The 16,772-nt window shown below is 36.2% G+C and overlaps 1 protein-coding gene across 11 annotated transcripts in view; it reads left to right on the top strand.

Annotated features, from left to right (window-relative positions):
- Window positions 1-16,772, top strand: part of TBC1D5 (TBC1 domain family member 5) — a 315,243-nt gene that overhangs the window by 182,245 nt on the left and 116,226 nt on the right. For all 11 annotated transcript variants that reach the window (XM_064704600.1, XM_064704597.1, XM_064704595.1 and 8 more), the window contains 4 exons: window positions 4,626-4,714; window positions 6,155-6,205; window positions 6,299-6,368; window positions 11,596-11,768. In XM_064704600.1, coding sequence (XP_064560670.1) covers window positions 4,626-4,714; window positions 6,155-6,205; window positions 6,299-6,368; window positions 11,596-11,768 — 383 coding nt within the window. The remainder of the gene's footprint in view (window positions 1-4,625; window positions 4,715-6,154; window positions 6,206-6,298; window positions 6,369-11,595; window positions 11,769-16,772) is intronic.

The raw sequence follows: 16,772 nt of genomic DNA, 5'->3' as shown, positions 1-16,772 counted from the left end.
TCAAACATATGAAACATGTTACTTCTCATGTTTGACAGACAATAAGCAAGGAATACTTTGCATAAGAACAATAAAAATGAGATCTAGGAGCTGTGTTTTGAAGGGTGCTTCTAAAAAAATACTTAGCAGTATTCAGCCTCCTCTTTCTAGTGAATATAGGCCAGAGTACTGATTGTGGGGAAATGGAGGAACACATTCCAGCTAATTTAGTCTATCATTTATTGAACAAGAATATTATTTTACTCTTTGATATGACTTAAAAGGACTTAATTACCCTCTGCTCATATTTAAAATCCTCTTGATTCCTTAGCAAGAAATAATACCTTTTTATATAGGGATGGAATATTTAGCCAGATCAAATTTTAAAAAAAAAAAGCACTGCGTTTCATCACAAGCTGTTAAAGCTATTATTTTCTACTAGGTGACACCCCGTTTAACATAGACCATATTGTTAATAGTTATGGGATTTTATTGAATTAATGAGACTGTTATCATGTAGTAGAATGTCTTGCTGAGTTAATTGAAACTGCAGAGATTATATAAATGGTATTAATGAACTTTGACTGCCTGATGCCTCTGCTTTAATAAAGACTGCTTGGTGGGCTAAATGAACATAGGCAGATAAAAGAACAGGTTCAATTTTGTGAGCCTACAGGCTGTTGACAAAGAAAACTTCTTTACCTCTGTTTTCAACTAGTGTGCATCAGTAGTATGGTAGTTCCAGGAAGGGATTGCTACGGGATGAAGAAGAGAGGAAGTGCAGAAAATTAAATTAATTTGGATCATGAAAAACTGTTGATTTAACCTCTCAAAGTGTGTTCAGTATATCACCCAAGTCTTGCAGTGCTGTGCCATGTCCACAAAATAGTAAATTATAGTGGTTTTCCTCTCTTGTTGTGGACATGTGTTACTTTATTAGGAGCTATGTTTTTTTCTTACCTCATTTTAAAAGAGTGGGTTTGTTTGGTTGGATTTCTTTAAAAATAATGCTCCTTTTAGCTTGTTAGTAAGATCCTCCTTTTTAGTCCCCATGCTCCTCACTTGCTAGAGAACTTTTTTTTCATGACCATCATTACCCTTCTCTGAATTAGCTGAAAATAAATGGTTTATAGTCAACAGAATATGCTTTTTCCTTCTTTTATCGAATACCTAGCTAGTAGTCAGTCTCCCTGACATAGTGTTTTTACCAGGCTTATGCCCCACTTCCCATAATAATAATTTTCACTACAGCAAAGCCTAGCATATTATTGAGAAAATAATGAGGGTTACCATTAATTTATCAGTAGCAGATAATCTCCAAGTTGTTGTCTCCACAGTGACCTGAATACAAAGCTCGGATTAAGGAGCTTGTCTTCATGTGCAGTTTCCATCATGGGGACTGGTCCTGTTGTCATCCATGAGAATTCCTCTGTCTTATTTGTATGACCACATACAAAAGATACAATTGCCATTAGAATGATAAAACTTGGCCACTGAATGAAAACTGATATTTTTGTCTGTCAGCATCTGTCCCTACCCAATGTTATCTTCCAAAATATTTGGAAGAAGTTGTAGTTCCTTGACAATTTGCATACTTACAACATTCTATTGAAACTACTGCATAGCATCAGCATTACAAGAAGCAATCAATAATGTTTGTTTAATATGCATGTATGCATGCAAGTTGTCTTTGTAGGATTTCTGGGTTTTTTGGCCAGTGTGGAGGAACATTTTATTTGATGAGGAAAAATATATTTGTATCCCTAGTCTAATGGAGTAGAATGTTGTGGAGCTGTATTACAGTTTTTAAAGGCAGAATCTTCCCTAGGATCACTGAATTTTTAAATAGCAGCTGTAAATGTAAAATCTAAAGAGAATAGTGTATTGTACTTAAGAAAATGTAAAATCTCCCCTTAAAGCTCTTCTGTAAGACTGGTGACAACATTCTGCTCCTGGTTACACTGGAAGGAAATAGTGAAAATTAAGCTAAATCGCTAGGCTAACTATTGTTTGTTCATGATTTGATTGCCCTTAGAGAAGTCAATATAATTTTGAAATACATTGATTCACTTGTCATTGTAGGAATGCTATAATTCTGGTTTTCTTTCTAAACCATAGACTGTATTATGAAATCAATATTTTGTTGTAGCTGGGAAGTGTCATAAAATTATCTGAGCTCTGTCAACTTATTTATTAACACTAAAGAGTTTTAGTAAACTGTAGCATTGAAAAAATATGTGTATGCATATTACACTGGTAGCTTTTCTTGCCAAGCTAAAAATCTCTAAACATTTGAAGTACTCTTGTAACTGAAAGATCAGAGGTATCTTTTTGAAATCCTGATATTTCATCATCTGTTTGTTTTGATTTTGTTATATGTGGGCAGCCACATTATGATTCTATTTTATTATGGAGTTGATATATTATTATGTTGGAAGAATGTGTGATGTGCTTTTATCTTTCATAACTAATTCTTATTTTATGTCCTTCTTCTTTTTCTTCTGCTTATATGTTTACAGCTTAGGTGGTAGTTTTTTTATATAGTCAAGTTTTCTGGCATTTCCATTTCTCCTATTTCATCTTTAGTATATCAGGGCGAATGAAAGATTAGATGGAACTGTTAATTAAGCAAGGGCCGTATGTGTGAAAGTACAACCCTGGTTATTTCAATCTTTTTGCCACTTATATATTGTCTAACCCAGGACCTTTCTCCTTTGATATGACCATAATATTTTAAGAAATCTAAACTTTACAATTTGTAATCTAACCCATTTGTGGTGTTTTACATCAGCTTCTGAAATCAAATGAATTTGGTTTATTTTGTTTTTCCTAACTGAATTTCTCACTAGGCTTCATCTTTTAAAATAGTCCCTAAAGGTTCAGAAATAGGAAGGGAAAGAAAACATCTGAACTTCAGCCCTGCCATTGAGGCTCTAACAGTCATCTCAGTCCTTGAAAAATTACGATTAAATTTCCTAGGATTTCTGTTGGTGGCATACAGAGAGATCATCAAAACTATTGTGAAAAAACTGTGCATCCAAGCATACTCAAAATAGTGATGTAGAGAAGGTTTCCACATCTACCTCTCAGGTCAGTTGGGACTACTTAAGGAAAATCCCCATTGCTTCCAATACAAGTTTAAGGGTTTTGGTAGTTAGTGGATGTGTTCAGTACATATGTAGCTGATAAGATAACTTACTGGTGTTGAACACTTCTCAGGTGCTGTATGGAATATCAGCTGAGGTACCAGCAAAGCAGCAGGGCAGCTCACAAGCATGTAACACTTCCAGTGTTCATCTCTGTCCATCACTGAGGGAATTGGAAAAGCAAGTGCAGAGGCTTCCTACCTTGGAGCTGCACCTATTAAAAGTAGAACAGCTCAGGTCACCCATCAGCTGTCATGACTCCTGACAGCAGCCTGAAATATTGATGTGCTTGTGGACCAGCGCCAGTGCTCCTTCTGCAGCAGGATAGATGAGATAGTCCACCTGGAACCCCTGTCTGCCCAGAGCACTCCCCTGAGCTGGGGCTGAGGCTCCACTAGATGAAATAGTTGCACCCTTGAACTGGAGCAGTCCTGGCAGCAGGTTCTTCTTCCTACAGCTTGGCAAGGACTCCATGCAGAGCCATGCCCAGCAGGGGTAGCCTGGGCACTTGGCATCAAACCCCTGCTGAAACTAGTGGTTTTGGGCAGAGGTCCAGAATTCCCTCCCCTTAGAGTGGTCCTTGTGCCCAGAGGCAGACAGACAGATCTCCATCCTTCATCCCACATCCCTTCCATCACCAAAGAACTCCCTTCCCTTCTTTTGGCTGATGCCTCCCCCAGCCTAGGGCCTTTGTATCTCCTACCTGCTGTCCTAGTCCCAACACTGGGATCCCAGCTCTCCTGGGTGGCCCAGCCATGCTTCTGATGCCAGCCCAAGCCCTCAACTGCCCACCCATGTTTTTTGTTCTGATTCCTGCCTATTTCTGTTTTTTCTGTCTCTTAATATAGATTACATATATAAGTAGTACTCTGCAATGGAACAGTACCAGGTCTTCTATGCATCGTGTTTAATGAGTTTATTTAGAATATTGACATAACAACTTATGAGAAACTGAAAGAGAACTGTTAAACCCCAAGACCTCATTTTAATTCTTATGTCTTTAGAAAATAAACTTTTGTTTTCTTTCCCAAATAGCTACCCTTGTCTCCTTTGGAGCCTACTCTTACAGTTTTATCTATGGTTTTGGAACATTATAAAATACAAAATAATTTTACATTTTGCAATTTTTCTCTATTGCAGATCTCTGTACTGTAGATCATTATTATAATTATCATAAATAAAATTCATATTTATGAACACAGATCTTGAAGTAAACTGCCAGGTGCAGGGTTGCCTACCATTGCCAATTTGTTGTGTGTTGTGTTAGAAGAAGGGAGACTAACTTGTTTCTGTATATTCTAGAAGAATAAACACTTGGATTTAATCAGAATTTAAGATAAAAGCCATTGATTATGAAACTCTTCTGTTAACACTGTGAATGAATGTTCATGTTTTTAGTTAGTCTGCACCTAATATTGCTGTCTGCCTTATGCTGTGCATTAGGAGCTATTATATGACTGGAAAATCTAAATATACTTTTGCTTTTCCTTTTATGTTCAGGGCATGCATGAACTTCTAGCTCCCATTGTCTTTATCCTGCATTGTGACCACCAGGCTTTTTCACATGCCAGTGAAGCTGCACAACCAAGGCAAGCATTGTGTTTTATTTGTATAAAAAGTGTCTTTCTTTAAAAAATAAGTTGGCTGAACTATAGCTTATAAATATGTGCTCCATAATTCTTTGTTTATAATTCATAAATTAATATCAGAAATCATTGCATCCTTGTGCTTTGATGGGAATGTCCTTATTTCATTTTTCCTACTGCAGCTTCTGAGATTTAGACATTGGCCTCATCACAGACACTGGCTGGTGGAAAAATAAGGAGACAAGAAATCTAAGGAAAAGCTTAATCTCAAAGCTTACATACTTACCTGTGATTCTACCTCATCCTTATTGCCAGAAGTTGTTTTGTTTTTGTCACTGCAGAGAGTAGACAGATCAGTGAGCTCCACTCATAGAGTAGACGTCTTACCACCAACTCTCTTTCCTCATATCTTAAAAGGGGAAATAATAATTGAAGACAAATTTTTGGGATTGATATTTCTTTCTGCAGTGTTGTAGTTGGATATCCAACTATTCTTTGACTGGGTAGTAATATTATGTTTACCTATTGATCCTCCATTTCATTCAAAAGTGTGTATGTGTGTATGAATGCAGTCATACTCATACATATAAAATATTGCATCAAATGGTTGTCTGCTTTTATTCATGCCCCATATGTAAGGCTTTAGTTTTTATTAAAAAAGAAAAAAGAAACCAGTTTCATTCTTGTGATATTTAGGACATTTCGTTTGGTTTTTTGCACACTGGAGTCCAGCAGTGAATAAAAGCTAATTTAATTATGTGTGCAATATCATATAACCTCTGTAGGTACCCTGCAACGTGACTGCCCAAAGGGAGTTAAGCATTAAGATGATTATCTACAAGTGTGTGCTTTTATTCAATGTCTGTCCTTAGATATCCTAAAATTACCTAGAAGATGCTCTTCAGTGCTAAACAACTTAAAATAACCATGTGTTATGTACAGCATTCTGTTCCATCCCCACTGAAAAAGTAGAGCTAAGCAGCAAAGTAGATGGAAAAGAGGTGCTGTCACTGATTAATTGCTGTTAAAGTACAATAAAAATACAGGCTATTAAAACAAAATAAATTAATGTTTTGATACTGCATATTTGACCAGTAACCACTTTTTTTTTTGTTTAGGATAAACAGTGATAGATTGTGCAGCAATCAATTATTCTAGATCAAGCATATTCAAATAATACATTGTGACATTCAGTAATTTGTTATTTGGAATAATTAGATGGTTACTTCATTGTAGTGCAGACAAGGCAGCTAATTTGTTTTTGATCTTTATAAAAAGGAAAGACTTCATTTGTTCAATGGAGTTGCTCTTTTTAATTAAAAAGGCTAGTTTTCTCATTTGCACTTTATATGAAAGTTGGCTTATAAATACATAATACTACATGGAGAACGCTGACCAAAAATAAACATTCACATTTGGATTGTTCGCTGTTGCCTTTTGCAGTGAGGAAATGAAAGTTCTTTTGAATCCTGAATATCTGGAACATGATGCCTAGTAAGTTTTAACAAGTTTCTTTACATTTAATTTGCTCTTATTTTTAATTGACACCATTATTTAACACCAAGTTTCTGGGTTGTTCCCTTTCAGTGCAATGTTCACACGTCTTATGAAAACAGCAGAACATTGGTTTTCAACTTTTGAACATGACAGTCAGAAGGTAAATATTGCTTTCAAATTTACTTACTGTGTTTTTAAGCGAATGTGATTTTAATATGATTGATGTTCTTTAAAGCCAGCTAGACATCTCTTAACTTGGTTAAAGCAGTCTCAAACAAGTTTACAGTCTTTAAAGGTTCTTCAAAATGTGGTCATAAACACTTGTGGAATGTCTTCAGGTGAGAGTTTCTATCTGTGGAAAGATCACGTGGTAATCAAAAGCCAAGTGTACAGACACAGATTTTTCTGTACAAAAGTGATGTCCTTGCATAGCGTTTGAAAGAGGGCCTGTTATAGGCACTTCTGTGTGCCAAAAACCTGTGCAAATGTTACTTTAAATAAATGCCTGTAGGTAAAGTATTGAGGCATTAATTATTTTTAGCTGTTTACAAACAATTTGCTTTGAAACCAAAACTTTACCCATAGACTGTCTGTCAAATGTCAGGGTGTATCTTTCCTTGACTTAATCACTCCATTTCCTTCATTTTTTTCTTAACCTTAGGATATTCAAACAGAGGAAATGTCTGTGCCTTCAGATCTCTGGTGTATCTGTATGGACATTACTGACTTTAGTATGTTGCTGCTTTCATAAAAAAGCTTTTGCAGTGTTCTAAGTTTAGTTTTACAGAACCCTCCTTTGCAGGGACCTTCTAGAGACCATCTAGTCCTTGCCTGAATTTTTTCATTCAAGGTAGAAGGGAAAATTCCCTCAGTCAGTTGCTCAAGATTTCCTGTGGCAACCTTCTTTTCTTGTCTCTGTCCATCTTCATGTTTCTCTTTTATTTTTAGTTCAGGAAAATTATTTGTGTGATGAAGCGTATTTGTGGAGGCTCTAGCAAAATATTATTAACAGTGCTATGGGTATTGCCAAGGCTTTCAGTGTATTGTATCCTAAAAGAGTTGGTGTCCCAGCTCAGTTTCAGTTTGATTCACTTCACTATTTTTCACATGGAACATGGGGAGAATATCTAGAGTTAACAAAAACTTCATGAGAATTCATTTGGTTTTGGATGTCCATATGTGTGCACCTAAACCTATAGTTGCAAACTGTAATTAGGGAATACTGGTTTGGATGGTGGTTTTTTCAGTCTGATGAAGTAAAAGTTGTTCACCGAAGACTCATTTAAAACCATCTATTTCCTTTAAATATTTAAAATATTATATATTTTATCAGATATGGAGCATTGGTGTCTTAGCCTAAACTGTCTACAGTTATAAATTATTTGGATTTTTATATAATTTCAGTAGCTAGGGACAAAGCATATGAGATACAAATTTTATGAAGTTACTACATAGGCACTTTTATTTCAAAAACAAGGCTGTGAGATATGTTTCTCTGAGTGTAGCTTTTCAAAATTCAGTGTATTCAAATGTATTTGTTCCAGTTTCCATGACAGAGGTGGTAAAGTCTGAGGTTGAATTTTATTCCAGAAAATAAATACATCTGCCTACAGATTTGCAGTGCTTGGGTAGAAGGTGAAAATTTACATTGCCCTTTGCAGTCCTTTCATGGCATAAAAAATTAACAGAGCAAAGTGAATGGATTAATATCTAGTTGTTTGTTTTTGTTCTTTGTAAACACGTATAATCTTTAATAATCCTTTCTTGTACATATGCCTTTTACAATCGTGACTTTGAGGGTTAGCTACATAGTAAAGAGTGAATCTTCACAAAGGAAGCGATGAAATTGTGTGCTCTGAGAGACATGTTACATTTTACAGCCTCTAACAGTTGTTTCCATTACTCCCAATTGCCATTAGAGGAGCTTCTCCAGCTACTCCATTCCCTAGTGGTTAATGAGAGAAATCTGTCCTCAGTTTATACTTGTACTATGTCCTAGCCTCTCTTTACTGCTGTAGCATTTGTTTCCTAGATGCATGAATATATAAATTGTATTAGTATCAACTACCAGCCATTCCAGTTCGTGTTGTGGTAGGTAATGTTTTGTGGCAGCACTTGGTGACTCTGTTCCTAATACTTTGCTGAAGTTTTCAGCTGCATTTCACTGGTATTCATATTTAAACTGTTCTTAGAGGTGAATCTGGTGCTCTCCTATAAACAACACAGCACATTCTGAGCCATCTCTCATATTTTCTTTCTATTGTGAACCACATTCTTTTAGTATTGAACATTTCTTTTTCATAGATGTTAGTTAGTAATAGATGACTAAACACATGCACTCAAATCTTTTTGCAAGACCTGAAGGCTTACAAAAAGAAAATGTGTGTTTTCTCTCACATGGCAGATAATAACATAGTGAGTATGAGCAGGAGCACCGTATTGTGTTGTCCACTTGGCTTAGGCACAAGCACTGTGAATCATTTCTAGTTAAACATTTTGGCGGCTTAGTTTTATTAGTTTATTTGAGCATCTTTCTGTTTGGGCTGTTTGTTTCACACCAGCTATGTGATTTTTGGAGCAATTTCAACTGACTAGAGGTATTGTCATTTTCTCAACCAAATTGCATGAGAGGAGAAAACAGACATGACTTTGTTGCACTCTAGTCTTCCACCGAGCTTCTTGGTGGAGTACACGGAATCAGGAGGCATGGACAGGCAAGGCTGAGTTATTGGCTGCAGCTGCTGCCTCACAGATTCTGTCGTGCCTTGAAGATTTCTGTTAATAGGGTTAATTTCTGAGATGCTGATAAACTGCATTTTGATGGATACCATTTACTTATCTCCTGCTTTTAGAAAAGGCAAGCCAGCTTATACTATTGGATACACTTAGCCATGTTTGATAGTCAGTCAGTCTGACAGTCAGCAATGTGTCAGTGCTGCATTATGCCAAGGTGCACAAATGCTGCAAGTGACAAATAACTCCAATTTTGGCACAGTGGAAGCTTGCATTAGTTTTTGATATTCACAATCTTTCCTCACTTGAGCCAGGGTTTAATAATCTGTCTTGTAATTTTGTGAAGATGGCTTGAAACCCACAGACAACTAATGGTGTAAAGACTAAACTGAGTAATAGCTAGTCTTTTCATATTACAAGTTCACATAAGCAGAGGGATTCTGATGTTGAGCTTTCCACATAAGGTTTTATACCTATAATAAAGAAAAACTTAAAAACACAGGTCTTCAGAGTCATCGGAGTTCTGAATGCATGAAGTGGTGAAGCTGAAGTCAGTTTGAATAAACCGCAATAAAGTTTATACCCCAGATGTGTGCCAAATGACAGAATATGCACAGTCTACGAATACATAGAGTTACAGACATTTGTGATTGGTTTCAAAGATAAATCCATATGTTTATGAAAAAAATTAATATAGACTGACATTTAACATTAAGGCAATATTATCATATCAAGCTTTAAGAGTGGTTTTCTGTATATAAGAGTACTAGTGGATACCTAAAATATTTTCAATATTTTGCACTCTTGCATATGATCAAGAATATAGTGAAATGGATCTGAAATTATAGGAAATAGCCATACAATGCAGAAATAAAATTTGGAGTACAAAGAATGCTGCCCAGCTTGGTCAGAAAGAATTTACTAGAATAATTTTTAAAATAAAGTAGGAGAAATATCCTTTCTTAATGTACCTGCAGCTGTGAAGAACTTCAGTATTTAACTAAGTAACAGCATTGCCTATTGGCCTCTAAGACACTAGATGTTTTATTTTAAATTCCTGTTTGTTAGAATAGCAAAGATTTTGAATAAATACAAGCTATGTCAGTGAGCTTTATTTGACAGTCTGAGGGAGCTTTTGTCAAGTGATTTGCTGGAGTATCTTAAATGAATATGTCTTGGTACCACAATAGCATGGTTAAACTACCACACTATAATAGACAAATCAGTCCCTTCGCTGCAATTGCCATAGCAAAGCAACAATTAAGCAGATTTTAAGATACAATTTATAATCAATCAGGTCCTTAAATAGAAACATATTACCTGAAATCACTGCTCAACATCCTACCATATTTTCTGCAGTACAGAAATCAAATAATTAAGAAAAGGTACTTTAAGCAAACTCAAAAATAGACCCTTTGGTAGACATTATTAAATGTTCACTGCCCAGTTTTATGTTAAATCGTGTTGTAAGTGATTTTGAAATAACCATAGGAAATGACACTGGAATAGCTTACACAACAAAAATAAATTTTCTTTGTTATTGAATGTTAAAAATAATGCTCTTTTCATAATATTGGAACAAATGAGTTTGTATCTAAACAATGTAAAGTGCAATGAAGCCCCCTGAAATTATTAACCCTTTGAGCTGGATAATGATTCCCTATTAATATAGTGAGCAAAAGTGTAGAAAAACAGCAGCTGTTTTTTAAAAGTGAAGCTTTTGGGTCAGAGGTCATGATGACAGATTGTGGCCAAGTCATTGCAAAATTCTTCTCTTCTTTCTGTTCCAATTTTTCCTGTTTTATAACCTTAACATTGTTCCTAGCAGATAATTTCTCCATTTCCCTGCCCTCCTGTCTTTCTCTAGATAGGTTTGATTTGTCCTTTTTTATTTTTGCTTCTCCTTTTTATATGTTTCCTCTTCAGTCCAGTTCATTACTTACTGCATTTCTTTCTAGCATTCTGTCTCTTTTTCAATAATGCTTCACTATTTTGCAAGGAGAATGAATTTAATGCAGTTCCTGTTCAAAGATGCTAATACTCCACTGGTTTTCACTTGAGGTGTGTTGTGTTGTAGCTCATGGCATAGTTTGCACAGCCCTCAGGTCCAACCAACTGCTGTCTCATTGTTCTATTTCTTTTTTCCTTTAGAAGTTTCTGATGCTTTATCAGAAACTGTAGGTTTTAAGGTAAAGCCACCAGATTTTCTGTGCTAGGGAAGCCTGTTTAGAAAGGATTGTTTGAAAATAAGTTACTTCCTATTTGGTATGCAATTTATTGTCCTCTGAGGGCATATATTCTCTACTGAGTTACCATTTGTCTGCTTTATTCTGGACTGACTCAGACTGCTGATATTAAAGCTAAAATAAAGCTGTCAACACTTTGTCAGAGCATGAAAAGTAAAGCATGCATGTAAAAATTGATGCGCAGAATGACGGGCACTCCTTGGCACTCCTGGGAGAGGGAATCCCACAATACCTTCCACAGAAGTGGATGCTTGAGATTCCTCTTCTGCTGTAAAAGAAATGAGTTATTACTATGGGTTTTTTTGGAAGCCAGTGTTTGCAACAAATGAAATCTCCTGCACACAATCCCTTTAGATAGTAAGGCTTCATCATTTGCTCTTTTTTTCACCCTGTTATCTGTGTCTGCAGGAGAAAGATGTGATGGTGACACCTATGCCCTTTGCAAGGCCACAGGACTTGGGGCCATCTATTGCTATTGTCGCAAAAGTAAATCAAATTCAGGATCATCTGCTGAAGAAACATGATATTGAGCTGTACATGCATCTGAACCGACTGGAAATTGCTCCACAGATTTATGGACTGTAAGTGTTTGCAAATCATTATTTCATTTAATTCCTTGGGGTTCACTATATTACAAAATTTTTTCCCTTAAATTTTGGATTAGAGGAATGGGACTAAAAAGTACTTATCTCTTAGAACTTATTTGTTTTGCAGCATTACAGTAAAAGCCACCCTACTGCTGCAGCTGTGACACTGGCATTTCCAGTGCAGATAAACTCCATTCAGCTGCATATTAGAAACCCTGATGAGGAAGACTCCTGTACTTTCTGAATCAAGTACAGAGTCTGTGTGGAGTTCTCCTGTAAGAATACATGGGATAACAGTACATAAATAACTATTAGCATGAGTGGTTTGTTTACTTAATTTTATCACCAGTTTAACATCAGTGAATTTTCCCTATTGTGTATGGGGTTTTGGATGCTGGTAATACAGGGCGAGTGGCATGTTAAGAGTAAAGGCATAGGTAAAATAAATTGTGTGTGTACAGAGTCAGCCCAAGTATTCCCTTTCCCATGAAGCTGCTTCATATCCAGTTAGCTGATTGTGTATTGAATACCCCCATTCCAGGGGGGATTGTTGGGCCAGGTGTGACTTTGGATGTGTTTGTGCAGCACTGAATGCAAAATATTTATAGCTGCAGTAGTCAGTCTGGCTCAACACAGAGTGTGCAATTTGTGTGAACCATGAGTAATGGTGAAATGACCATGGTTTTGAAGAAGAATCTTGCCTTCATTGTCTGGGATTCTCGAAATTTGACTCATTTTGATCATTCCTTAAGGAGCTGGCAAGCCATATATGCCTTTGCAGGGACAGAGAAAATTACACTTTTTAATTTTTTTTGTAGTGATTTAAAGATTGATTTTTGCCTTAAATGAAAAAAAAAAGTTATAGGTGTGGCTTTCCAAATGCAGTTGTGAATTGTAACAGCTCAATAGAAAATAGAGAAAGGGAAGGAAAAGGTGACTGTGTAAATGTCAGGCCATAACTGCAATACTTAACACTAAAGTCTAATTTGATGTTACTGTAAAATGAAAAAGTGCTGCAACATAATATACTCTCAAGAGAAGAGTTGAGCTACTTATTAATAGCTTACATTAGGAAGATAAATGTAATTCTACAAATCTGACTTAAATACACTTTATAGGTATAAGTTACCTATGGGGGAGGAAAACAAACCAAGTAAACTCAAGTACTAAGAGGACAGATTGCCCTATTACAATATTGTTTGCATAGTGTGTTTTCTTAATATCTTCACTATTCTGGAAGAGAAAGCAAATATCCCTACTAAACTTCAGGGGTAGTAATGAATAAGTAGGCTGTATAAATATCAAGGAAAACAAAAATACATTGTTTCATTTATGAAGACTTATGAAAACAAAGAGAGAATAAAATAAGTTAAACTTCAGAAATTTGCAAACAGATATTTTGGGGCAAAAATGATTTGAAGTGTAGGTATTCTCAGTTTAAGATTCTGCCTTTCAGTAAGAGAAATAATTGGAAGAAAAAATTATATTTTAGCTCTAAACATAATATTATAATAACAGAAGAATGATTCAGTCTGGTGTGGCATAAATAGAACTGAATCTGAATAAAGAAATTTACAGTTAAGAGAATGAATTATTAGAGAGAGCTTCAGGCTGAGTATCAGGAAAGCCTTACTAACAGGGAGCTGTTAGACTGTAAAATAATATATTAAAATTAACAAAGGAAACGCCTTCAGAATGTTTTAAAAACAGGCTTTGAAAAGCTCTCAGAAATGGGGGATATCATAAAGAGAGAGTCTGCATTGGTAGAAGAGGAAAGTAGGTTACCTGTGAGGTCACATCCTTCTCTGATTGCTGATTTGATGTGGACAGGAGAAAAAGAAAGGGAAAGGGGCATGACTGTGTTGTATTATTCTCACCTTTAATGATGTCTGAACTCTTCAGAGTAGTCATTTCCAGTAGTGAGCCCACTGACAGTCTGAGACACTGTATCTTTTCCTGTATTTAACGTTTCTTGAACTAGAAACAGCATTTCTTAAACAACTTTGTTTATCAATAATTGCTTAACCTAACCAAACTGCAGAATTCACCTGAGTTTTTTGTTAAGGTTTATTGTTTTGCTGAAGATTTACCAACAATAAATATTCATCTGTCAGCCTTGATACCACTCATAAAATATACAAACGGTAGAAGGAAGACTGGGAACTTTGCTCAAAAGATATTATGGCATTCCTAGATCAACATGAAAGGCCTGTATTTAGTAGCAGTCTACCCTAATTTGCACAAGTTATGAAGTTCACTTATTTAAAATTTAGCATTTTATACTTTGCATCCTTCTATAACCTTCTGGGCCAACACAAAAACAATTCTTTGCATTTTTATACAGTTGATTCCATCCTTTGGTGTTTTCAAATGCTTCTTTTTATTTTTCAAACACTAGCAAGACCTTTTTTGCTGGGAGGTCAGGTACCCCAGCTGGTTGTACATTTCCATGTTCAGAAACTGTCCTTTACGATAAAATGTGGTTATACACTTCCTGAAATCATGCTTACCTGCTTACAAGACCAAGGCATTTCAGTATGTGTGGTACAACTCATTAATTTTGGTCGCTGCCCAGTTTTGAAGTTTTAGCTCCAAGCAGTAGATCTCCTTCTCTTCCAGAGTGCAGCAGTGAACAGACTTCACATTCCCTGGCTGTCTCATTCCCTTGCTGGTGGGGGAGGGAGCCCATTTAGGTACAGCAAGGTATACTGGGTCCTGGCTGTGCCATGCTTCCATGCTCTGGAAGTTCAAGTTGATGTCACAGACAGCAGCAGCCTTAGCACAGGAATTTCTGTATTTGGAAGTTTGGAGACTGCACTTTCATTCACTTGCAGTCAGCACTGCTTGTCCCTCTGATAATTATTCAGCTGCTATTAATATCAGCTGAAATGGAACTAGCAATACAGAGATAAAGGGGTTTTGCCTTATCATTCCTCAGTCTTCTTTCTTTGCCTTCTCTCTAGCCGGGACCCCAAGATAATGTTTTGCAGAATAACATTGTTTCACTCTCCTGGTAGTACTGTGAATAGTCTAACCAAACTATAATGATTATCTAATCATACCTAATTTTGAACTTTGTAAAGTCAAGTACAAGAATCGCTTGAAAATAAAATGGAATTGATTACATTAATAGTTCAGTGACATGCTTCCTGATAATAAACCTTTCTCTAAACAAAAAGAAAAAATTGCTAGGATTGAACATAAAGATTGGATATTCCGAAGAGGTGACAGATTGAATATTCAGTTTAATTTTAAAATTAGAGGAGTTAACAATGATTAATGTTCTAGATTAACTGGTACTCTGATGTTAATTTCTTTGACCCTTACGTCTAATTCAAGTTAAAGTACAAAATATTGCAAAATGATACTGCATTTTCCACAGTGACCAGTGTTTGCAGGGACAAATTAAGCGGTTTAGGCTCTCAGCTTGAGAAAGGACAAGGCTTGACAAAAGTCTTTACATACCTGTAGTTTAGGACATTAAGTTCCATTTAAAGGAATTTGAAGTAGGCAACTTCTTTCACATTTCACTGAAAAGATGAATCATTTGGAAATGTCCCACATAATATTATTGCCACTTTATTTTATTTTATGTACTGAGGGAGAATTATATTGCACCAAATGAATTTCTCATGGAACTGCATGCAATAAGTACAGCCAGATCATGTAAATATAAATATGACACAGTTGTATAGAAATAATACACAGAAAGACAACGACAAGGTATAAGGATAAAAAGCTTTATTTAAGAACAAAAATTAAATGTTGGCATATACTCACCAGCTTCTGCATCCTAACAGTGATGGCCATATTATACTGGTATAGCAAACTCTTCCTAAGCACATATCCAGCAGACAGTAAAGCACATGCAGAAGTGAGTATAAATGTTTCATGGTGGCCTGGGCAGCGATGCCTCTGCCTCGCGCTGCCGCTCTGCTCTGCGGCCATCGGCCACAGAGACACTGCCCCTGCCCCTCCAGAGGCACTTCAGCAGGAAAGCCTCCTCAGGAAGCTAATGGAGAAATACAAAACAAAAGAGAAGGGTGCAAATAAGTTGCAGGGAACCAGGCAGGAGTGTAGATCTGAAGGTAGCGTTGGAAAGGTTATGTGAGGGTGAAGGCAACAGCAGATGTGCTGCTCCACTATTACTGTTCTTACTTGCTTTGCTGTGAGCACTGCTGTGGGGCATCCACCTGTTTTAGTTTCTCACCCGTGCCATTATGGTACCCGGCAGTATTCTTTTGCGTAATCAGATTGGTCTCTGGAGGGAGAATTTAAAGGATTTTACTTGTATAGTAAAGGAACATAAATCATATTCATTGTATCAAAAAAAAAAAATCCTACTAGTTATCTTAGAATAAGAAATCTTTATGATCTGCAGAAAAAGTAGGTCAAAGATCAGTATTGCTAAGGAGAACTTCTCAGATCATGCAGGATGCCTGAGTTTATTTTGGATTCTCATACCAAAAGAAAATGAGATAATATATGACATGGTCCAAAACCATTGCATTTCCTCTGTAGCTTTTAATCCAGGGTCATCAATCAATTGGACAGCAATTACAATGAAAGCAACTTGGAGGTACTGTGCACATAGTAGAGGAACCACCAAAATCTGACCTTGCTATTAAAAGACATTAAAAGGCAAGTATCTGACAGTGAGTACCTAGAAATGGGTAAGACTAAGTAAATACAAAGTCTTCCTGAACAAAGCAGGAATTCTTATTTGAATGTTCAGGACAAATTAATAATGAACTTAGTATTTGATACTGGAATTGCTGTTGATTTCCAGTACTTCTTTTCTGTTTGACTTAAACAAAGCATTATATATAAAACAGATTTTAATGGACAATAAATCCCAGGTTGTCTCTCAGTGGACAACTTGTTGAGGATTTAGTGCCAGATGACCAGCCTTTCTAAGAAATGTTGATGTCCACTGCTGGTCCCACAAATTACAAGATACATTCTACTGGATTTTTACATAGAGCTTTTGGAGACTGA

This window comes from Zonotrichia leucophrys, chromosome 2 (genome assembly GCF_028769735.1).
Source record: "Zonotrichia leucophrys gambelii isolate GWCS_2022_RI chromosome 2, RI_Zleu_2.0, whole genome shotgun sequence".
Lineage (NCBI taxonomy): Eukaryota > Metazoa > Chordata > Aves > Passeriformes > Passerellidae > Zonotrichia > Zonotrichia leucophrys.
Note: the sequence above shows the minus strand (reverse complement) of the source record. Positions and strands in the feature narration are given on the sequence as shown.